Here is a 24,480-nt window from a genome sequence, read left to right on the forward strand (position 1 = left end):
AAAAATAATTTATTTACGATATATTTAGAAACTTAATTGAGGTACTTTCAAGGTACAACATATTATTTTTGTTCTAATTATAATAATTTTCTCTTTTAAATTTCTTGTCTAGACAGATGATTTCAAAAATTGCAAAAGGTCTTTTAACATCTTCAACGTATTATAATTCTTAAGGATTTAACTTGGTGTGCTATGAAAAGTGAAGGTCCACAAGAAAAGGGTAATTATGAAATTGAAATATTTTATCCCTCCCAAAATAAATTTTTAAATCACACCTTCTGAAATGGGTTAATATAAGTTACAAAAAAGTTGAAAGGAATGGGTTACTATAAGTTACAAAAAGAAAAACTTCTATGGAATACTTTTTCACTTCTCTACCCAAATACTACTCTTTTTGGCGAACACACATTCTCAAATTTATCATTTTTAGATTTAATCATATGCTAACCTACTGAAATTTCTACTTGCTCTTTTTTATAGTTAAACGAGCCAAACTATAAAATAAAATAAATAAAACCCCGAGCTTAAATTTGCAAGAAAGCAAAAAAGCATGCAGTTGTGCATACTAACACAAGTATCCATATGTAATCAAATCGCCAATGCAGGCAATTTGGAACGGTGCCAGTTCCTAAATGCTCTCCTCAAGCATGCACAGAGTTACCTACCTAAGCAGCAAAAATCAGCAATAAGAATCTGACTTCAAGATTCATAAAAGGTGCTGCGGTAAAGTCGGGCTATAAAATTAAAGATGGAAAAGCCAAGGACATTGATTAATTCATTTCTGAGCTGGAATGAAGCTCTCGGTCAATGAGGGTGCCAATCCTCCTTCCCGCTTCATTCTCTTCATCTAGGTAAACTATTGCAGGGGATTTTTCGTAAAGAAAACAAATGAAAGATGGATTGGAATGAACGAGGATTTGCATTACAAGTTCTCTGTAATTATGCCATTTCATCCATCGGAGGGGCACATTAAATACATATGTACACAAATTTAAAACAGTAATTTACTGGAATACGAATAAGGTTATTCCTCCTTCACATTGTCATCCAAGGCAGAAGCTTTGCAGATTGGACATAAGTTTTTAATAGATAACCACTTTCTGATGCAACCGACATGGAAATCATGGCCACAGGATCTCAGAGTCCCCACGTTATCCATGTTCTTGTACTCTTCCTGTCAACACAACATACAGAATAATGACCGCAATTGAAAGATTAAAATTTCATATATAGAATGAACACAATGTAGGAAATCAATCTCTGCTAGTGTCAGGGTTCTGAGCTCTGGATATGCATATATTATTATGACAAATGAAGTACCATGTGGTCCTAACTCGAGATTTAGCAAGAATCAGATAAAAGTTCTCACCAGGCAGATAACACATGTTCCTTCCTCTTGCAGTTGATCTGATGAACAATATATCGACTCTGTGAGACACTTAAAAAGTGAATCCTCCGACAGGCCAGTGCATACAGTCCCAATCCTCTCCCCAAGCGCAAGAAGTTCCTATTTGTGCCAGGACATCAGTAGTTGTACATTGCTAGAGAAGATATAAGAAGAGTCAAGGCAATAGATTTGCTACCTCATAGCTCATATTGTCTATGTCAAGTCTCATGTCTCTGTGGTGATCAAAGAGACTTCTAGAACCATAAATAGCAGATCGATCCATACTCATGAGACCCTGAACAAGGCACCAATATTTTTGAGAAAACAAAAGTATTTGGGACTTAAATAAGCAAATAAATTTTAAGAGAGAATTTTCAAGAATCAGTTGTGGGACCATAGATCCCTACTTCTCTTCAGCTTTATCTGCTTCAACAAATAAACAGATACATCCTTTTCTGTGATTCACATTCATCACCTTTCCCGTGATTTGGATTTCTTTCACTCTTTTATCATTTCCTTTCTTGTGCAGAGAGAACCTGCCCGAAGTCTTTTTACTTCTCTCATCCTTTGGGTGCACAGTTTTCTTTTTTTTTTTTTTTTTTTGGTTTTTTTGGGGGGGGGGGGGGGGGGGTGTGTTGATGGGGGAGGATGGGTGTTGTAACTGAGACAAATAGAGATAACCTGGAGAATCCCGTCTGACCCCTGAACCGTATGTAGGTAAGAATCTAAGTTGTAGAAAAACTGTCCACAAACCTCAGGTGTTGGTCGCTCATGAAAACCAGCATGATCAGAAAATGATCTGTATCTATCACTCGGTATCCTGCTTCGGCCATTCCTATCACCATTTCGGATTCCTATAGTAGAAAATGGCCGTGGATGTCTGGAGGCATAACTCTCTGAAACCAACTGTAACCCTTCATCACATGGAGCTGTGCTTGCCACCTGCATGTTGCTTGAAGAAGCCCTGAATGTAGGCATAGGCCTGTGGCTGTAGCTGCTTCGAACTCCTCTGGAATATTGACTTGAGGTACCATGCAAAGCTTGAGGCGCAGGGTTTCTGTTTGAGGAAAAATCATTTACATATCCCCCAATCTCAAGTGAGGCACCAGGATTACCATTTAGTGCACCAAACTGATTTATTTCATGACAAATGAAATTGGTATCTGCAATTTCCAACCAAAGAAATCTTAGAAACAGAAGAAAGCACAACAAAAGAAATCAAATAAGCACCTACCAGAGGTAACATTCCTCCCATTTGAAGCAGATGATGCAAAAGTATAATTCCATTCCCTTGAAGGAGCACTTGAACTCTGAGCCAGCAAATCCACAGAGCTAGGATGATCAGTGGTTTGCCCAGGAAACGGATGGTGGGAAGGGTTACTTGACAAATGGCTTCGGGCTGGGGTGCTCTCCAAGTCAAATGCAGGTCTACTTCTCACATTCCTCAGACTGCTTTCACTGCCTATAGAAAGGCCATTGCCTCTATAACTGGGAGCAAAATCCCAAGGTGAATGATGAGGGTCAGTACTTTGTTTATCCAGCCATGAGTCAGCAGGAAAGGAATGATCAGAAGAACTTCCAGCATCATAATATCGGCTTGTGTTGCCCCTCTCACAAACTGCTGGAATGCCAGGGCTTTTTCGCTTGTATGGTCCTCTACCATTGCCCATGGAAAGCTCAAAAAAGCCACCATCAACCCCATGAAACGTTTGTCCACCATGGCTGGATGAGGATGCTTGATGTGCATAATTTTCTTGGGCCATGTTTAGGCTTCCAACAGCTGATGGATGCAGGAAAGGATCACGAGATGGACCTGGAACCTGTGGTTGATAATGCGGCATTTCAACATTGACACCAGAGGAAGAGTATCCAGGAGTTGACCTGGGTGCCGAATTCCACTGTGCAGTAAAATGGCCCTCATCAAGAGTCATATTATCTGGAGGATAAGGAAGAGCACTGTTTTCAGGTGCCCCAGGCCTTGCTGCAACACAAGATCAGAAGTAGAATATTCAGAAAAGAAGCATGCATTGCATATGCCAAAGATGTAAATCCCCTGCAAATATAATCTCTACTAGTGCGAATGCTAAAGGAACGAGTGTCAGATCCATCATTTGGCATAATGCACACTAATGACCTTCCCCAATCGAAGGCCACAGCCTTGTTTTATAAGAATTGCATGAAAATTTGGTTAATAATACATTTATTTCTTAGTCCTCAGAAGTTGATCAAGAAAACGTCCAAAAAAAAAGGCCTTGCCATCAAAGAGACAAAGTGACTGGCATAACAAAAATGACTAAACTGTAGTTCCTCAAACTATGTCAATGTCCTCATTAAGTGCATAGTCTTACTCACAGCTTATGCACCAAAATAAGTCGCCAGTTTCTCAAAATGTAATCCAAATATCAATAACCTAATCAGACAATGAACAGAAAGGAAGGAAACATGCAAAAGCCATGGAAATGAGGATGTCAATACCCAAATGCATGTAAGGTTGGTCAGAATGATTCCACCCCTGTTCATTCTCGTTCTCAAACATTTGGGAAGAACTGAATAAATGTCTATGCCCCATAGCAACGTCAACAACTGCAAGCTATTTAGCTTTAGATCTCACCAATACCTGCAGGTTGTCACAACCAATTTCAGTGCACCTTGATCAGAAACTCTTAAACTTGGAAGGAACATGAAATGCAGCATTCTGATATGCTTAAGATTATTTCTATTGACTTAAACCAAACCAGGGATCATATTAATTTTCATTGCCAGAATTAGTTTCAGAACTCCAAACTTCAGTAATCTATATTTGCTTTGAACACGTGTCAGAAAAAATAAACCATAAAAATTTCAGAAGATGGATTAAGATGTTAAACATCATACAATAAGAGGAGATATGTCCAAAAGCTTCTTAGTCAAGGAAGTTAGTCAGTGCTTCAACTTCCTAAAATGTTCAATATTAACCATAGCAATGTTAGCAACCTTATACCATCATCATACTCTGCTGATAAAAATTGTCATGGCACATGACTTGAAGACAATTGAAAATTGAACTATAAAGACAACTAATTTTCAATGTACATGCGCACCCGTCCAAGCAATTCTGTCGATGGGATAGCAGGGAAATACATATGTATTTTCTACTCAATGAACTCTAGCAAATTTTCGAGTAAAATCAATACAAACTGTCAAGACTACCCTTATGCTTAATGTCCCACCCTCCTCTTTAAGTGATACAGCCTTCATAACTGCTACTCCCAACAAAAGACCCTTGACTACACAAGCACAGAAAACTAAGAGCATATCTTGTAGTGCCACTGACATTTTAGCAACATTTGCAGAAAAATAAAAACGTAATGTACTATCATTCACTTGTCTATTCAATAACCATGCAAAAGAACAAAACAACGGATACCTTAGCCAATTATGTTGTCATTGATGAGCCAAAGAAACTCAAACACCATACTAGTATCAAAAACTCAAATTAGGAACCTTATCCTCAAGATGTGTGAATTTCTGAATTTGACTTTCAAAGAAAAAGTCAAGTTGACTTAGTTGTCAAATAAGTTCCTGCCCATAACATTTTAAACATCAAAACATAAAATGAAATATCTTATGTACCTAAAAAAAAAAAAGATCTTTTAAAAGCCAAAAGCTGCAATTGTATGTGCACCATTTAAATCTAAAAGACACACACAACCAACCTGTTCAGCCAAAAGGGCAATGGATGATCATATGCGAACCCCCCACCCCCATCCCCACCCTCCAGAAAAAAAAAAAAGAAAGAGAAACAAGCTAGAACAGAAGAGGTTGTAGAACTGCTAAGGCATACAAGGAAGATCTCCAAACACCAACCAAAAAAGCAAAAAGAAAAAAGTGCTGTATTTGACTGAACAAAAGAAAGAATACATCAAACTAGGGCCTTGGAGTATTTGCCAAGACAACCAGGATATTGGGTTTCTTGAAAATTCGTTTAGGAATCAACATTTGCAAAAGCCTACAAGGTACTAGTGCGAAGTGCGAGATTCTTCCCCACTTGAAGCACATCAGTTCTAGCTGGCTCTACCACTCGACATGAAGATATTTGGAACCTCACTACAACGATGTCAACTACAATTCCTGTCAGCATTTCTATTGTCAGAAAAGAAAGATTATGGAGTGTTTCAAAAGAAGAAGTTAAAGAAAAAAATAAACAGTGATAATTACCTCTGGAACCTCACTACAAAGAAACCTGATTAAGCCATTATGTTTTTCCAGATCCAATGATAACCCCTGAATAAGCTGCACCTTGGTGATCTAATGACAGATTTTGCTCTAACTCTAACAATACTTCAACTTTAATGCCAAGTTACATATCCACATCCATGGCCTAAAAATTAATTTTCCCAGAAAGTGCAGAGAGAGAAAAAGAGAATGGGAGAGCGCAAATAAGTACATATGTAGCTTCTTAAGAAATTATTAGATCAAAGGGCTCTAAACAGATTACAAGAAATTGAAATACAACAGCAAACAAAAAATTAGTATTACAAAAATTTCCAGAATTTCTAGGTAAAACACATAAGGGCACAGTAACAAAGCCCCAAAAATGGAAAAGGAAACTTTCAAGCTAACGTAACATCATGACTAAGCCTTTTCATCCCATGAAGAGGATTCCATCCGCCAAGAGAGAGCTTGACAGTAAATACACCACCTAACAAGCAATTAGGATAGGCTTGAATGTTTCCGCCTATGCAATATCAAGGTGTCATATGATTGGAATACCACGGAAAATTTGCTCCATAAAAGGCTTCAAGCGTGGTGATTTGTACATGCTAATGAAAAGCATAAGAAAATGGAGCATGCCCCTATTAATCTTGATTGTTCTCCTACATGCTAGGGGGTGTAATTTGAATGGTATATCCAGCTTTTTAACAGCTTAAGAACCACTAACTCAAGAAATTCAGATAAGTGAACTCTGAACCGTCAAACCAATGGAAGCTGAAAAAGCTAACTGTCAATCATCAGAGGAAGAGCTGTTCTTCAGAGAGACCAAATACAATAATTTTTTCAGCTACTTTAGATAAAGATCATCAAGGGAATGCATAGGCAACCTCGAGCCAGGCCCACCCTCTCCATAGTTTGACCAAATAATTGTAAAAACATCAGCACACCCATCAGCGGCATCCAAGAGCATTGAGAAGAAAAGTAACTAACATCCTATAATTGATGGGAAAGGTTTGAGTGGTTTTATGATCAACCCGCACCCTCACCTGGCATCATCAACCAACATAAGGAGAACTGATGCCAGTCTGCTCTCATAGAAAAGCCCCCAACCAAAAGTAATTAGCAGGCCACATGTTTAGCATCAATAATCAAATGATAATTTGGGAACCCTTAGATCGAACTGGAAGGTACATCCAACAAAGTCTCGCATTAGTGAAGGAGCATGACCAATTCTATTAGTATCCCTACAGTTTGCTCTCCCAACTCAAGGCCGAAATATAAGACACTGCAACAGCAGCAGGTCATACTAATCAATCTTGACAGGGGACACCAGATATCATAAACAAATCTGTTCATGAGTCTTCCACATTGACCGAAAAAGTTCCTGCAACACCATTTGTGATTGAAATTCTAGAGATTAGTAATCTATCCATCTACCACCAAAACTAAATCCTAACATGGCTAGTCATTACTAAATTTCCAGGTCTTCTGAAAACATAGCATTGCCTACAATTAAATGTATAGAACCAAGAAATCTGAATTTCATGGAGCGATGCTAAGTTATTGACCAGGGAAACAAGATGGGCAGATTTAACAGTTTTTTTTTTGGGAAAAAAATGAAAAAGAAATATATATTGCCAAGGGCTGAAGCAAACCACAGTTGAAGCACAGAAACTATCATGTAGAAGACGCTGGTTATAGAAGACAAAAATCAGAGACAAGAGCATAATATCTCAGATAAAAGAGCTCTAAGTATTAGATACCTCACCTGTACAATATTTTGCCCACAATCCAATGCCTGCAGACTAACTCATTTGCAATTCAAATGCAAAAGAGGTGAACATAAACAACCGACAACGCCCCAAACCCTCCAGCAGAAATCAACTTGAGAAACCCTAATCTTAAACTATTAGGGTCATTAATAGACAAATTTTCAACAAACTAGGGCGAAAGACAATATGTCCACTCAAAAAATGTGTTCAGCATCCAAAGCCTGCATAATAAGAGCAATCTAAACCCTAGTTGTTCTCAAGGTAATCCAAATAAATCCATTTCTAAGGAAAGAGTAACCTGCCTCAAACCCTAAGGCAAAATAACATGCACCAAAAGATTCAATCAGATATTAGAGATCCAAAATTCCAGTCAGACGAATAGTAAACAGACCACAAATGGTACAAGCTCATAACTCTTCTGCCCAAATGATATGGATTACAGAAGGAATGAATAACTATAGAAATAATTTATTTAGCAGTTGCTTTCCATTAGATAAGATCGGTACATCAGTTTTGAATGACAAGACCACAATAGGTGATGAAAAGCATTTGAGAGGATGTAAATTCAACCATTTGAAAAAAGAATAGTATAACATGCTCAAAATCAATTACTTGCAGCGTTTTCCAAAACCCGAAACTTTTGCTATTTGAATGCACGCATTCGCCCATGACAACATGGACAGGAAAAGTATATCCTTTAACTTGGATACCAGTCAAAAATAGTTAGACTGCTTGGGTGAAGAAGGATATGAAACGTGAAGACCAAGACATGTAAAACTCTACTAGCAACTTCATTTGGTCAGCAAGAAACAGTTATTGCCATTCAGCTATGACAACAACCAGCAAGCCCACTGGCAAGAGTTTGGCAAGTTGAAAATCATCAGGAACCAAGTTCAACACAGAAAGCCGAAAGTTGGCCACTCCCAGAATTTAATTACATTATTCATGAGTAACATATAATTGTGGCTAAAAATTGTCTTTATACTACGTGCATTTCTAGGCACAACAGTATCTAAAGTAACTTGAATGATCACCATCATGTGCAGAAACTGGTCATCCCAGAGAATCAAAATTTAGTAGATAGAAAAATACGTTCAACAACTTTGATGTAAACATCACTCTTTCAGTATATGGCAAAGTGAAAAATAAAATAAAGTATAATAATATAGCAAAGGAAAAGTCAAGTTTAATAATGTATTGTTAAACAACTCCACCATTAATCAGCTAGTAACTACTATTGGTCATAAATAATAGTCAAGCTATTGTCAGAAAAACATATGTGCAGATCTTTTGTCCTTCACATTAGGCCAGACTCCATCAAAATCCAAGTTTCTGAGTACACTAGTTTGCGTGCTTGTAACAAAGTACAAATAGATACCTGATTAACAAACTTGTGAGTATATTTAGAACTTTCAGCAATCTACCGCTTTATGATATGCACCTTAAAATGGTAAATATACTCCATTTTACCATAAATGGGTTCTATCTTTTTCAATTTTTGGACTTCCAATTCTATATTCACAAGGATAAAACATATTCGACTATTAGTCAGTAGAATAATCTAATTACTGTAATTGGAACCCACTCTTAGAAATTTGTAAAATGACCCAATCAGGGCCCAAAGTATGCAGATTTCTCATCAATAACAAACCCTTTCTCTCGTTGGGGACCAAGAAGAAATCATCCAACGACTACAAATCGTGTTTCTCACAAAAATCCTGATGCCGCCGCAACTACCACTAAGACAATCGTGAAGTTGTCAACAAGTTTCTGTTTGATCAAACATGAGTACGTGAAACTAAAAGGGCAAAAAAGGTGATATTCGAGGAATTACCTCAGCTAAAGTGAACGGAATTTTACTTTTTCTAAAGGAAGAGAAAAATAAAAAAAATAAAAGAAAAAAAAATAAAACTATAATTGATTGACTAAATGAGCGAAAAAAAATCGAAAACTGCATGCATAAAGTAAAATGGTATCACGATTAGAAAACTAAATAAACAAAAATAAAGATCATGCAGGAAACTAAAGTCTAAAATCAGAAAATAAATAGAGATAAATTGAATAAAGCAATTATAATCAGATATGAGTATAATACACATAAATAACAAATTAATGAATCAATAGATAATCAGCCGGTGATCATCGGTCAGACAGGGTGAGGATTTTACCGGTAACACAAGATAACTTTATTGGTGGATGATCGGTTGGAGAAGGGCGGCCGATCAACCGTATTGATATAGATAAAGAATGGCCCACACGCAAACGCCGAGAGATAGCGAGAAAGAAGAGAAATATAAAGTATATACTAAATCCTCCAAGAAGAAGATGGTGGAAATATATAGCGGATGGGTCATGAACTACAAGGCCTCATGGGTGCCTTCTCTTCAAGAAAAAAACTATCAAAGGGCTAAATAATAAAAATTCTTTTCGTCTATTTAGCTTACGTGCAAAAGAAAAACTTACGCGAACATAAAGCAAACCACGCCGCTTTTGTTTCGTTTGGCTAGAAATTGATTTGGGATCAGTTACTTTTTGTTTCTTTTTCAGGGGCGGACGCAAATTGGTGGAAACTAGGGATGTCATTCGTGCAAAACGTGTACTTGTTTGAAATTATAAACAAGTGTACATACCATTTACTTTTTTGTGTGATTGAAGTTTAAACCACTGTGGAGTAGAAGATTTATAGGAAAAAAAAAATAAAATAAAGAACAAACGGTTACAAATGAAAATGTCGTCGTACATCAATATATATGGTCGGTAATTCATTTCCATCCTATACAACAAGTTAACTATTCTAGAATTTGTATGGTAACTTTTGATTTTTATAATTCTTTTAATTTATAAATGACTATAATTGGGTGAGACATAATTATTCATAAATTCCATTGTAAAAATCCATTGTTTGGCTTCCAAACAATGAAGTCTAGCTCAAATAAATTGTTTTTTTTTTTACTCTAGAGGTGAGACAAAATTCTTCATGAATTTAACTCATATGATATTCTTGATAATTGGATTAGTGTAAAATAATCAAGAAATTTCTTAACACAATAAGAAATAACTGACAAATATAAAATAATTAAAGAAACTAATAATAAATTCTCTAAATATCTACCTGTAAATATACTCCAATAAATATATATTACATCGACTAAGGGCCTGATTCAAAAAACATATATTTAGAGTGCGTTTAATAAAATTGGAGTTTGAAGACTGAAATCTGAAATATGAATTCATTAAATTACTGACTGTGAAGTGCTAAAATTGATATATTTGAGTGTATGTAGTATTAAGTGATAAGTGAATAACTTATTATTTATTTTTTGGAGTAAGTTTTGCATAAAAATTGAGTACTATTTAATTAATTCAGATATTCTATTTTTTGTTATCAAATATGTTTGAACATATAAAATTTTGAATTCATAGTGCTAAATTTGATTATTAAACAATGCCTGTGCTTAAACATTAATTGGGTGTTGATATTCTATCTTTTTGCGAGGGAGTTAAATTTTAGACTATTCCATCATAAATCATATTTTTCATGTACTGATAATTTACACCATTAATATTGAATAAGTTCATTATTAGTTGATCATTCTAATTGATTGTAAATTTTGATTTTAGATAATCACTTTGTGATATTCTCATTTGCTTTTGTCTTTAGACTATAGATTTTTCAGTACCCAAAAAAGTTAAAGTATACCAAAATGTAATTTTTTATAATTTTGATTCTTTTCCATAACCAACTTTTGTAAAATATAAAGCAAACAAAGAAATGCTCAAATTGTGAGTTTGGAACGAGTTTCCAGTCCTTTTGTTACTAAATCTATTTCCTTTACAAATTTTACAATACCAATAACAAAATGTGAAGTGTCAATATCATTACTCTCGTGAAAAATTTTGAATAATTGTTTCATGTAGATATTTACCACATATGATATGACTTTTACACACACATATATATACCAATTTTCATTATTATATATATATATATATATATATATTTGTTTAGAATACCTTTTCATTTAGTACTCAATCGTAAGCTTGTTGAGATTTTCGTCAACTCAACTATTTGATATGTTACATAAAAAATTCTTATCGGAACTACTCAAATTTGTTGCCAATTTTTTGTTGAAATTGGAAGTTGTGGGGACCAGATTTTGTTTTCACTTTTTATTTATTGGATGAAATTGAGGACTACTTTGACCCATTTCCAGAACTTAAGGGGCCAACACGGCGAATACAAATTCTGCTTTTTTTTTTTTTTTGGTCCGCTTATAAAGCTTATGAGTAGTATTAGTACTTAATTTAATTTAATTTGACTTGGACCTGTAACGGCGTTATGAGCGGGTAGGGTTTAGCTTCAGTTTTGATTCCTGACACATATTGCTTGTCCTCCACGCCCATCTGCATCAACGCTCCGGCAATCGGCACTTTTCGCGTTTCACTTCCTTCGCCATGCTTATAAGTCTACACTTGCTCGACTTGCATGCATGCTAATCTCAGGCTAGCACTAAATCTATTCGTACGACGAGGGAATAATATTATCCGGAGCACATCCCCGTTTGCCATTTCCAAGCTCTCTTCATTCTCCAAAGCAGTAACGATGGTAATTTCGATAAAGCATTGAAAAGTTTTAAATTTATCCGACTAGGGTTTGTTTTCAACAGGCTATTAAACAGCTGTTCAATATCGTTACTACAGGTCGAATCGGAGACCAAAAGTTCAGAGATGGAGAAAAAAGATAGCACCGAGGTTGGATTGTAATCTGAAATCGTTTGCTTTCCTCGTTACCGCTGTGATTTTCTTGTTCTCTTTTTATGTTTTATTTTCGGAATTGTATGTATTGTGCGAGTGGGTAATTGCATCGCAGGCGGGTTTGGCGTCGGAGCCGAAACAGCTTACTCCGGAGGAGCTTGAAAGGAAGAAGAAGAAAGAAGAGAAGGTAATGCCTTTGTACCAGTTATGTCTTGCTGTGTGAAGTTCGATCAATTTTCTACGCTTCCTCGAGTTCAATGTCACTTCTTCTGCTTACCTTTAGAACTACTTTTTGAAATTTGCTTCTTCAATTGAAGCGGAACGTAATTCTTTAAACCTTTATTTTATCATAGGATTGCTTTGCACTGGTTTCGTTCATTGTTTTTGGTGGTGGAAATTAGTTTCCTCCTCTGTTTGCTGGTTAAATTAGTTTTTTTTAAGTTCGAAAGCCTCTCCATGGTGTTTTGGTAGTTATTGGAGTTGAGTTCTGTGCATTGCATGAGTATAGCTTGCTTGATCAAGCCCTCTTGTTGTTGTAAACTAAACAACTGTTTCTCTTGTTGCTTTTCTCTTGTTCACATGGCAGGCTAAAGAGAAGGAGCTGAAAAAGCTTAAGGCTGCACAAAAGGCAGAAGCAGCCAAACTTCAGGTAAGTTGATTTTAAGTTTTCCACATTAGTAATTTATTTTTAATTCCACGTGTACATTGCCTGCGTTGTTTAAACATTTAGGGAGGAATTGTATATCAAGTTTTATTTGTTTTACTCTATGCATTATAAATATTTGGAGCATACTCCTTGGTCATATTTTAGGCACAGCAATCTTCAAATGCTCCAAAAACAGGGAAGAAAAAGAACTTAAAACGAGAGGGATTAGAAGATAATCCTGAGGATTATGTTGATCCAGAAACACCTCTGGGTGAGAAGAAACGTATCTCTCGTCAAATGGCAAAAGCATACAATCCCAGTGCTGTAGAGAACTCGTAGGTTCTTTAGTAGTATTTCCTATTTACTGCTACATATGCTCATTTTCTTCATTTATAGCATTTTGTTTCATAATGGCTGGTTTAGGTGGTATGCTTGGTGGGAAATGTCAAATTTCTCTGTTGCAGATTCCAGCAGCTCAAAGCCGCCTTTTGTGATTGTGAGTTTCTCTGTGGGCTTTAGATTCCGGAATTGGCTCCTTTTGATGTAGTCGATAGCTTACAGACTTTATAATGAATAATCTTAAATAACTGAATATCTATGTTGACTGCCCTGACCTCCGGAGATTGTACTGAAGAACATTAAATGAGATTTTCCAAGTTAAATACCTGAATATCTATGTTGTCTGTCCTGACCTCCGTCTTTATTGTACTGAAGAACATTAAATGAGATTTTCCCAGTGGATGGATGGCATAGCTGTACAATGAAATTTTGAAGGACAATTAGAACATCTGATCCAAAAAAAATTTCGGAATATTTGACTGTCAGTCTTCAATCATGAGTTATTTGTTCACAATAAGCTCTTTGTATGAGGTTTCTTTTCATAAAAATAAGTGAATAATGAGAACAAAAATATTCAACTTTTTTCCACAGAATTAATCTTATAATTCAGCATACCTTCTAGGTTCTAATTATTTGTTGCATTGTACTTATTGATATTTATTCGAATATGATTGATACCTTTTTGTTCGATCTGCCTCAAATGGGTAGAAAGCGTAAATGGAATCTGGATGGTTGAATTATTAATAGCAGTCAATGGAAAATCTAGCAGAAATGATGAGGATTAGTCAAGTATGGCTAAAATTCTTTCTTTTGAGTTTCAATTTGCATGTGGACATTTTGCTTTCCATGAGCATTTTTCCATGTAATTTCAGGTCCTGCCACCACCGAATGTGACTGGAGCTCTACATATTGGCCATGCCCTTACTGCTGCCATTCAGGTCATGTATAAAGATATATTTGCTAGGACTCTTCATCTGGTGCTCCATGTTATTTTGGAGGTTGATAATAAAATGTTTTTTTTTTCAGGATACCATTATTCGTTGGCGTAGAATGTCTGGATACAATGCCTTGTGGGTGCCTGGGATGGATCATGCTGGGATTGCAACACAGGTTGGTTATAGTTGCCATTATCTTCTTTAGATCAAATGTCTTCCAAGGTTTCTCCTTATGTATGATAATGGTTGTGATTAATTATTTTTTCTCCTTGTGTGTGATGGAAGATATTTACCCGCACCTTTTTTCTATTAGTATTTTGATTTCAAAACTTGAACGTATCGAGATGAAGGTGTAAATTATGTAATTACGTGAAGGCTTAATTCCTATATAGGAGGTTAGAAAGACCAATAAAAAGGATTATTTCTGTAGTATATTTGTGCTTTGAATGTTAATTAAGTGTTTACTAATTATGTAATTACGTGAAGGCTTAATTCCTACATAGGAGGTAGACCAATAAAAAGGATTATTTTTTGTGCTTTGAATCTTTACCAGCAGTAATATGAAAAATATGTCACTGGTGCATGGCTTCTCTAAACTCATATTCTCTGCTCCTGCTGTATATATCTGAGGTGTATTCAATGTTAATCACATGGCGCTAACTGCAGATCAAGCAATTCTGTTGTGCAGTGAAATGAGTGCAACTTATCTGTTTGCATAGTTGCATGGTCTTATCATTTTGAGTCCACAGATTTTGATTTAGTGCTATATGTCCTGTTCTCCATGCTGCGAGACGTATGGGTTGTCAGTATTACTTGATATGGTTACTTCATTATATTATATTATTCTTTGTGAATTTTGCTATTTTTTCTGTATCTTGGCATCTAGGTGGTGGTGGAGAAGAAGCTCAAGAAAGAAATGAATAAGACAAGACATGACTTTAGTCGTCAGGAGTTTGTAGATGAAGTAAGTTTCTGTTTTGTTACTCCATGTCAGCATGTCTAGTTGATTTGAGTTTTCTGATGGTACCTCATTTGAGCTGATGCCTCGGTGGCTAAATAGCAGGCCCCGGTATCCCTGTGCTTTTTCTGAAATAAAAACAGTGATGCTTTGGTTCTCCAGCTACATTAACCATTGACATTTTCTCATCGATTAGGTCTGGAAGTGGAAAAATAAGTATGGTGGCACCATATTGAAACAACTTAGGCGTTTAGGTGCATCTCTTGATTGGTCTCGTGAGGTAAGCTATAAATGATACTTTGATTAGTCAACATATTGTCAGTCCTGTTGTAGAGGTGAATCATGTCGTGAATTAGCCATCTCTTCTTGCCTCTAATTCCCTTTTTTGATACAGTGCTTTACCATGGATGAGCAAAGGTCAAAAGCAGTGACTGAAGCTTTTGTAAGACTCTATGAAGAAGGTCTCATATATAGGTTAGCAGAATGCACTTCTTATTTTTGCTTTCCATACTTGGATTAATGTTATAGGACTTGTAATGCCTTTCTTTGCGTTGATGTTGTTGTTTTGAATCCTGAGTCTTTTCTACTCACAGATGTGGTCTTCAAGTTAATCAGTCATGTCATCTTTAGTGTGTCCCATTGTCCAAGCATCCTAGCATGTCTTTTGAATTGCAATCCTTCTTTCCTTGGATTGGCTGAATTTGGGCAAGTTATTAAAAATATACTTTGCAATCACAGTTTGAAGGCTTTCATAATTTCCTTTTGCTTGCAGAACAATTAGAGAGTCTATGCTTTTTAATGATTTTTCAGTTATGAAAATAAACGGCATTAGAGTATTACTTGTCATCCATCTCTATCGCGTTCATATATAATGTGAACCAAAATACGAGTAAAGGGGAATATGCTTTATTGGTTTGCTTTTTGTCTAGAGTCTTGCATATATCTTGTTAATTTAACTCCTTGCATTCTCATCTTTGATGTTGTGGTTTTTCTTTCTCACTATTTATTGTACCCATTATTTAGAGGATCACTTATGATGCACTAGGTTTTCTTGAAGTTTTGACAAAGAATGATTTGCTTTTGTTCTTAACTTAGTTCTACTACCAGCTGACTAGTATTGTTGCTTCTCTTGAACGGAAATCAACCGCGACTTCTTTGGTCGATGGCATCGAAAAGTTTTGATAACAGACTCTAGTATTGTCTTGTAGGTTTCAAGTTGGTATCTATCTAATCTGGATTTTTTCCTTTCTTTTTGTTTTTTCAAATGGCAAAGGGAAATCCGACTTGTGAACTGGGATACCATTTTGAAAACTGCAATATCTGATATTGAGGTGAGCCATGGCCGTGGCAGTTGCTTTTGTTTTATGAAAAGGTGCATATTATAGTGTCTGACATTTGTCCTTGCTCTCTCTCTGGGTGTAGGTACTGCACGACGATGTATTTGGGAGAGAACTACGACAGATCCCCGGTTACAAAGACCCTGTGGAATTTGGTGTTCTCACGTCTTTTGCATATCCTCTTGAAGGGGATCTTGGTGAGATTGTTGTAGCCACTACAAGAGTTGAGACAATGCTAGGGGATACCGCTATTGCTGTACATCCCGATGACAAAAGATACAAGCACCTTCATGGAAAATTCGCTATTCACCCATTTAACGGAAGGAAGCTTCCTATTATTTGTGATGCAATTCTTGTTGACATGCACTTTGGTACTGGTGCTGTTAAGGTGCATATGCTCTTGCACTTGCAGATACTCTATACAGAATTCTCCTCTCCCTCCTTTATGGAGTCAATATTGATATTTTCTCCATCTGTTGCAGATAACTCCAGCCCATGATCCAAATGATTTTGAGGTCGGTAAGCGACATAATCTTGAATTTATTAATATTTTTACTGATGATGGGAAGATTAATAGGAATGGAGGCTCAGAATTTGCTGGTATGCTGCGCTTTGAAGCCCGTGTGGCCTTGACTGAAGCTTTAAAGAAAAAGGTAATTTTCCCATATCTTGATCAGTGTGCTTATTGCTCTCAGGGTTCCTTAAAAAGGTCATTTGGCTTACTTGAAAACCTCATCTAACTCTTAATTTAGTTTGATTGTTGGATTTTGTAATGTCAGAGAACTTCATGTGACTTGTTAGCATGGCAAGCCTGCTTGGGGCATAGTGAAGAACTCATTTAATGTTAACGGATGGGAACTTTTTCAACTTTGAAAGATGGTGGCAAAACTTGCTTATTTGGGCCTGTTTTTTATTTAGATAAATATATTGTAACAATATCAATGATTTTGCGTGTTTAGGGGCTCTATCGGGGTTTTAAAGATAATCCGATGCGCCTTGGTATTTGTTCTAGAAGCCAGGATGTGGTGGAGCCCCTAATAAAGCCTCAGTGGTATGTCAACTGCAAAGGGATAGCTAAGGAAGCTCTTGATGTTGTCATGAATGATGATAACAGGAAAATTGAAATCATCCCCAAGCAGTATGCTGCGGAGTGGAAGAGGTAACTTTAAAACTGAGACATAGAATCTGTAAGTTAGTAATATGGCGTACCAGATAAACAATTTAATATCCTTGTTTATTGACTTGCTCTTCTTCCTCCCCTTCCTCTTTTAGGCCTCCAAAGTTCAAGCACAAATTCTTGTTCTGATACATGGCTATTGGTATTTCCAAATCTTCTAAGAGTTAAGTTTTCCATTTTTCAGATGGCTTGAGAATATTCTTGATTGGTGCATCTCAAGACAGCTTTGGTGGGGTCATCAAATTCCTGCCTGGTATGTGACTCTGAAGGATGATGAACAGAAAGAAATTGGTTCCTATAATGGCCGCTGGGTGGTTGCGCGAAATGAGAAAGAGGCCCAAGAGGAGGCTCAACAACTTTTCCCTGGAAAGCAGTTCCAGTTGTCTCAAGATCCTGATGTGCTGGATACCTGGTTTTCTTCTGGTTTGTTTCCATTGACTGTTTTGGGATGGCCAGATGATACTAAAGACCTAAGGACATTTTATCCAACTTCTGTTCTTGAAACTGGTCACGACATTCTTTTTTTCTGGGTGGCACGCATGGTTATGATGGGAATTAAGCTGGGTGGCGATGTACCTTTCAGAAAGGTAAGTGTCCTTTATTATGCTTACAGGATACACTAAATTAGATTCTCCCTGCCTTGTTCAGTTGTAAATATAGGAATGCTTTCTGACAAGCAAATGCAAGAAGTGTGATAATTCATCTGAGAACTATAAGCTACTCTCCCTGTAGATACTTTTACTGTTTATACAGCTGGTAACGCCTAAAAGCAAAAGCAATCTGGTGTACTATCAATAGTAGACTTTTACTCCAAGCACAATACAGCATCTGTGAATTTTCCTTAACAATTGAAGAAATTTGCTGGATGATTTTTTTTAAAAAAATTCTGTACAGGTTTATTTGCACCCAATGATTCGTGATGCACATGGGCGTAAGATGTCCAAGTCATTGGGAAATGTGATCGATCCCCTTGATGTAATTACTGGAATAACGCTGGAAGAGCTTCATAAGAAACTAGAGGAGAGTAACTTGGATCCTACAGAACTAGAGAAAGCTAAAGAAGGACAGGTGAAAGATTTTCCCAATGGTATTCCTGAATGTGGTGCAGATGCTCTTCGTTTTGCCCTTGTGTCCTATACATCTCAGGTTCATCACTTTTCAGAATTTTCTTTTTTTTCCCCCACTTTTAAAGGGCAACTTGGTGACATTCTTCTTCTTTTTTTTTCCAGTCTGATAAAATTAATCTAGATATTCAAAGAGTGGTTGGATATCGTCAGTGGTGTAACAAACTGTGGAATGCTATAAGGTTTGCAATGGGCAAACTTGGAGATGATTACACACCTCCAGTAGATGTAGTTCCTGACGTCATTCCATTTAGCTGCCAATGGATACTCTCAGTGTTGAACAAAGCCATATCAAAAACTGTCCTTTCCCTTGATTCATATGAATTCTCAGATGCAGCAACAGCAATATACTCATGGTGGCAGTTTCAATTATGTGATGTGTTTATTGAAGTGATCAAGCCTTATTTTTCTAGCAAGGATTCAGAATTTGTATCAGAGAAAAAATTTGCGCAAGACACTTTATGGGTATGTTTGGATACTGGATTACGATTACTTCATCCATTCATGCCATACATCACAGAAGAGCTGTGGCAGCGCCTGCCTTCTAGAAGTGATTGTGCAAGGAAAGAATCTATTATGATATGTGATTATCCATCCACTGTTGAGGTGAGATATCAGTTTACAGAGTTCCGAAATCTAAGGATCTCCTGAAGTACTTGTTATTTGGCTGTGTTAGAGCTTCTTATTAAATATTGAAAATTTTGACTTCTGTGATATATTGGTTAGTAAAAGGGTTTTATGTATGTGAAGATGGGTTGAACACTTTTAATTCAAAGAGAAGGGAACTACAAAATGTAGTCTTTTATACAGGATTGTGCTGGCTGACTAGAGTACTTCCATCACCTTGCATCCTAAAGTGTAGGACTTGCAGAAAGAGATAACATGTATCATAAGCAGATGCATGCATGTGTATTTCCTGTCATTGTTATGCATTAGATTCTTAAGCAAAAATGGAAACTTATTTTAGAACATGTGGGTTTCATTTTCTCTTATCTCTTCATCCTTTATTTTCTTTATCTACTTTAGATGGCTATTTTAGATGTACTTAGATGAAGGCTTTTAGTGTCATAGATTCTTTGATAAAATAGGATTGCAGTGCTCTGATAAGTTATAATAGAGTTAAAATAGAGGCATTAGAAGCTACCTTGTACATTTTATTTGAGGAGCAATTACCTCCATTTGATGATATTCTTTGTGCTAAACTTTCAGTAGGCTATATACATACATTTGAACCTTAAAATAGTGCAATGATGCCACTGACTCAACACTCTTCCTTGTCCAGGTGTGGAATAATGACACAGTTGAATCTGAGATGGATCTGGTTGAAGCTGTTGTTAAATCCCTGAGGTCAATAAGGTCATTGTTGCCTGCAAATGAAAGACATGAAAGGTATTTTTCCTTCACATCTTTGCCTGTGTCTTTGGAGAATTACTTAGTAAAATGTAATTAGCGTAGAAGCTCTTTTGGGCTCTCAAATCTACATCCTGGTTTTAGTCCCTCTGGTATATGCTCTAATTTGTCCTTTTACTTGGTGAATGTAGTCCCAGATATATTTTGTAAAATGGGCATTGGCTATTCTGTAATTTATTTGAATATCTTTTGCATACTTCTCTATTTCCTCTGCTTCACGCTACCATCAACACCATGCGCCTACAGCTATTCTTCTCCGGCAGCACCTGCTACCAACTAAACCTGTGAAACAGGTCCCCTTAACCCTCCCTCTCTGATGCTGTTTTCTCTGCTGCCACCTTACCTGTTCCAGCACACCTTACATTCCCTTTTCCCAATTTGTCGACATCCAACTCCTCAACTGTTATATTTTTCCTAGCTTTACCTTAATAAACAGGTACGGGACAGGTTGAGATTTCCGATTGCTGTTGTAACACTAAAGGAAATGAGAGATAGAAGTGACTTTGTTGAATTTTGATATGAACTCAGAAAAAGAGAAAATAGCATCTTTTTTCTTGTTAAATGTGATAGAATGTAAAATTCTCTTGCTCATGTATAATTTCCTGGAAAGGATTGTGAGGTTTGTCAAAAGTTTGTTATTTTTGCTGCATCCTTTATTGGGTACTGCAGGCTTAAATGATTTCAAGTGATTCTAGGAGTTGTAAAATAAGAAGTTAGTGGAGGGAGAACTACATTTAAGGATTTCTCAAGTTTTGGTCCTGTTTGTAGATCTCAGGACTGTCAAATATGGCATAAATGTTTTGGGAGACAATGAAGAAGTGTGGTTGAAAAAGGAAATTATTACCAAAGGTTGAGATGCATTATGCATTAGTATTGTATTCCAGAATTAGCCTTTGTTCCCTGTACAAATAAAAGGGGGTTATGCAGGGGTATTCATCAGGAATTATTAGCATTCGTAAGTTCCCAAGGCTGTTCCTATATGTTGGGGAAATCTAAAAGCAAATTTAGGTAGCAGAGCTCAAGTACTAGGATTGATGAAAAGAAAGCATAGAAGTTATGAAGGAGATTAGCTTTTAGGCTGTTTGAGAGCCCAAGACTGCTGATACAACGTTTAGGTAATGACTGATGTGAAAAAACTGCTGGCTGCAGTACTTGAGATGAGTACTTGTAGGGTTCCAAACACATTTGTTTCCCTGAAAGGATGAAAGGCCAAAATCTCTAAAATATGCAAAGCCGGATTCATGTTTTGGTGTGAACATTCAAGTTCACTTTTTATAATTCCAAATTCACCCTTCTAATTAACTCTTCACCTGTAAGCGTGTTTATAACTACAACTGCTGATATCACACAATTTCTAGGGCTCCAAACACAATTTTTCCCTAGAATGACAAAGGACCAAAATCTCTAAAATATGCAAAGCTTGATTCGTGTTTTGGTCTGAGCTTTCAAGTTCACTTTTTATAATTCCAATTCACCCTTCTGATTAATTCTTCACCCTGTAATTTTGTTTATAACCCAAAATCAACCACTGGCATCACTGCTACCTATACTGGGGCACATGCTACTGCAACATTTTAGCAACAAAGCATAAGGACGTACTAACATGCTTTTGCATGTCTATGCTTCATGAATGATTAATTACTTGTTTATTTTTTGCATCTTCTCTCTAGTAAAAGGTAAAGCAAAAGATATGAGCTTGCTACATGTTACTATTGCTATCAAATCCTCTGGATTTCGTTTTGAGAGTTGAATTTTCTTTTTAGTTATGAAGCCTTATTTCCACCAGATTAAAGGTTTTCTTTTCTGCAGGCGGTCAGGGTTTGTCCTTTGTCGATCCAATGGTGCCACTGGTATCATCCAACGCCGTCAGCTGGAGATTTCAACACTAGCATCTTTATCATCAATTACAGTATGTGCTTGAATGCCTTACTTGATAGTTGTTGACTTCAATGTATCTAATCTGTTATTAAGATTCAGAGGTTATGAAGTAAAGTTTCCTTTGGTAAAATGTTTTTGTGGGCTTAGAAGAATGAACTACGTCTTCTTTTCCTTGACAAGTTAGGTATATATGTCTAAGTATCTATTTTAAAACTTGTCCAACCATTCTTTGTCTCCTTCTGGCTTCTGCATGATAAACTTAACGGAACTTATTTATAAGAGGAATAACAAAATAAAATAACCTCATGCGATGTTTCTACACTATAGGGGTTATTTTACTGCTGAAGGTGAGGATGTTAATCACTGCTGAAGCAAAAACAGAAATAGTACAACCAATTGGAATGGTAGTTAATTACTTGCTTTGTAGCTTATTTGTAGTGTGAATAGTGCAGGTTACATGTCATCACACATATCTTAAAAATTGGGGGCATCCCAAAGAATTGCTACACTCTTTTGCTAGGAGAAAGGAGGTCTGGTGGTTGGGGGAGGGGAAGTCGTGAAGCCTAAATAGTTTACTTTTCAATCAACAACTAGCTGCTTGTTCTTTCCTCTTCTTTTGCCCTACTTTTGTGGGATTTTTAATCCTTTTCCAATCCCTTATCCTTGTGACCTTTAAAAGATCAAAATGTGCAGGTTTTAAGTGAGAATGATGTCTCTCCAGCTGGATGTGCAGTATCTGTTGTAAACGAAGTGGTATCTGTCTACCTGAAACTTCGAGGGAGCATTAATGCTGAAGCTGAGCGTGAAAAGCTGAAGATAAAGATGGAGGAGATTCAAAAGTAAGTGACATTTCTGATCTTAGATTATGAATAACCATCGGATTTGTGTCGAGGAGCTCAGCTCAAATGCCCCTTCAGAGTACATTGGAGTATTGTAGCTTATCAATAATCCCAGTATTTTCTGTCAACTTGCAGTAAATTTTCCAGTAGTTTTTATATGGTTTTGGACCATATTCTGCAATTAATTTCTAGAATTTTAATGCAAGGGGAATTTAATGAGCCTAACTATCATGCATCATTGATCTTATAGCTGGTTTACCTGAGCTCATGGGTGTTACGCTGACAAGTCAGTCAAGATTTTTGTTCCGAAATGTGGTATTGATGTAGTTGAACGTTTTGGCAGGCAACGGGATAGCTTAGAGAAAATGATGAATGCTTCAGGGTACAAGGAGAAAGTACCGGCCCATATCCAGGAAGAGAATGTTGCAAAGCTTTCCTCACTGATGAAGGAAATTTTATCTTTTGAGGAAGCATTCCAACATTTGGAACGTAAAATGGAAACATGACTTGTATGACTCTGATTCGCTGTGAATGTTATTATTACAGAGGAACTACTTATAATTACTGTCTCCAAAAGAAGTTGTTGCATTTGTAAGTTTTCATTTACTTCCATTCAGATCTTGACTCAGCAAGCTTAAACCATTTTGAGTAAACTGATAATCGGCTTTGATTGATCCCATTCTGAACTGCCTTTTCTTCAATTACCTTAAACGGCAGCCTGTAATACAGTTTTGACTTTTCATTTTGGGCCCAAAGTTTCAAAGGGTCATGCTACGGAGAGTTGGAAGCTAGATAGGATAGGCTATGGCAACAGCAAAACACTATGGCCGCAGTGTGAGTAAATGGGAACATGCCATCTCATCCTTCCCACAAGATATGCCAATGGATTGAGTCTTATCTAAATTCAATCCAGATTTAATGTACGGGTTTGGATTTAATTTCTCAAGCTCATATCCTATTTAGATTCAAACCTGCAAAAGAGTTATGGGTGTGAGTAATGTTTAGTTTTCTATATTCTATATTCAAATTCAAATTCATATTAGACCCTATCTAGATATATATTTATTTATTTATAAATTTATAAAAATTATAATATTCTATGGTTATTAGATCCAATTTAACTATATATGTTCAAAATTGATTTCTTATGAATTTTATATGTTTTTTTCAATATCTGCTCAATCCTTGTTCAAATCATTAAATTGTACCAGTAAGGTCTCATATTGTTTTCTGTTTTCAATTTCATCCTAGTTGTCATTGTAATTAGTACAAAGTTTTCCAAAATAAGGAGAAACAGTAAAGGTAAATAAAATTATACATATATATATTAGTAAATTTATAAAATATTATTATATTCTATGATTATTAGATTGAATACAGTAAGACTTCATATTGTTATAGTTGAACTTTCAAACCCAAATAGAAGCAGTCAATAGTAGTTTTTTTTTTTTTTGAGTTCATAATATTGCATTCAATTTCTTGAATATTATTTTTATTATTTGAAAATAAAAATTGGATAGTTATTATATTGTTTTGGAAATCTATATATTTTTAATATATTTTTATTTTAATGCGATTACAAAAATACAATCCAAAGAGAATTTGGGTTTGAATTTTTTTTTTTCAGACCCATAAGAGTTAATGGATTTAGATATGGATTTGAATTACAGGGATTCAATGCATTAATATGCCTGTTTCCCTCCGTTGGGCTTCTATAGTTTTACCCTAT

General features: G+C 36.1%; 2 protein-coding genes across 12 annotated transcripts; one reads left to right on the forward strand and one right to left on the reverse strand.

The window, feature by feature from the left end:
* Positions 1–900: 900 nt before the first annotated feature.
* Positions 901–9,958, reverse strand: LOC113694805 (uncharacterized). 9 transcript variants are annotated; one of them, XM_027213683.2, is made up of 8 exons: positions 9,522–9,801; positions 4,794–4,948; positions 3,863–4,004; positions 2,622–3,368; positions 2,069–2,550; positions 1,584–1,682; positions 1,370–1,507; positions 901–1,174 (listed from the first exon to the last, which is right to left on the reverse strand). In XM_027213683.2, the coding sequence occupies exons 3-8, from the start codon at positions 3,954–3,956 to the stop codon at positions 1,025–1,027; spliced, it is 1,710 nt and encodes a 569-aa protein (XP_027069484.2). In that variant the 5' UTR covers positions 3,957–4,004; positions 4,794–4,948; positions 9,522–9,801; the 3' UTR covers positions 901–1,024. The 9 variants fall into 9 exon arrangements, with proteins under 9 accessions (XP_027069484.2, XP_071908222.1, XP_027069482.2 ...); XM_072052121.1 differs by having other exon boundaries at positions 4,794–5,747; XM_027213681.2 differs by lacking the exon at positions 4,794–4,948 and adding an exon at positions 7,350–7,574.
* Positions 9,959–11,659: 1,701 nt separating this feature from the next.
* On the forward strand, positions 11,660–23,430 carry LOC113695865 (valine--tRNA ligase, mitochondrial 1-like). Of its 3 annotated transcripts, XM_072052118.1 has the most exons (22): positions 11,661–11,959; positions 12,055–12,105; positions 12,224–12,295; positions 12,695–12,757; positions 12,920–13,089; positions 13,178–13,250; positions 13,966–14,031; positions 14,120–14,203; positions 14,915–14,992; positions 15,183–15,266; positions 15,381–15,460; positions 16,260–16,317; positions 16,409–16,711; positions 16,806–16,976; positions 17,283–17,482; positions 17,685–18,087; positions 18,395–18,646; positions 18,730–19,230; positions 19,907–20,013; positions 21,844–21,943; positions 22,606–22,751; positions 23,095–23,430. In XM_072052118.1, exons 1-22 carry the CDS (start codon positions 11,840–11,842, stop codon positions 23,255–23,257), a joined length of 3,345 nt encoding a protein of 1,114 aa, XP_071908219.1. In that variant the 5' UTR covers positions 11,661–11,839; the 3' UTR covers positions 23,258–23,430. The 3 variants fall into 3 exon arrangements, with proteins under 3 accessions (XP_071908220.1, XP_071908219.1, XP_027070846.1); XM_072052119.1 differs by lacking the exon at positions 23,095–23,430 and having other exon boundaries at positions 11,660–11,959; positions 22,592–22,751; XM_027215045.2 differs by lacking the exons at positions 11,661–11,959; positions 12,055–12,105; positions 12,224–12,295; positions 12,695–12,757; positions 12,920–13,089 and adding an exon at positions 13,802–13,882 and having other exon boundaries at positions 13,198–13,250.
* The last annotated feature ends 1,050 nt before the right edge of the window (positions 23,431–24,480 follow it).

Source organism: Coffea arabica, chromosome 6c (genome assembly GCF_036785885.1).
Source record: "Coffea arabica cultivar ET-39 chromosome 6c, Coffea Arabica ET-39 HiFi, whole genome shotgun sequence".
Lineage (NCBI taxonomy): Eukaryota > Viridiplantae > Streptophyta > Magnoliopsida > Gentianales > Rubiaceae > Coffea > Coffea arabica.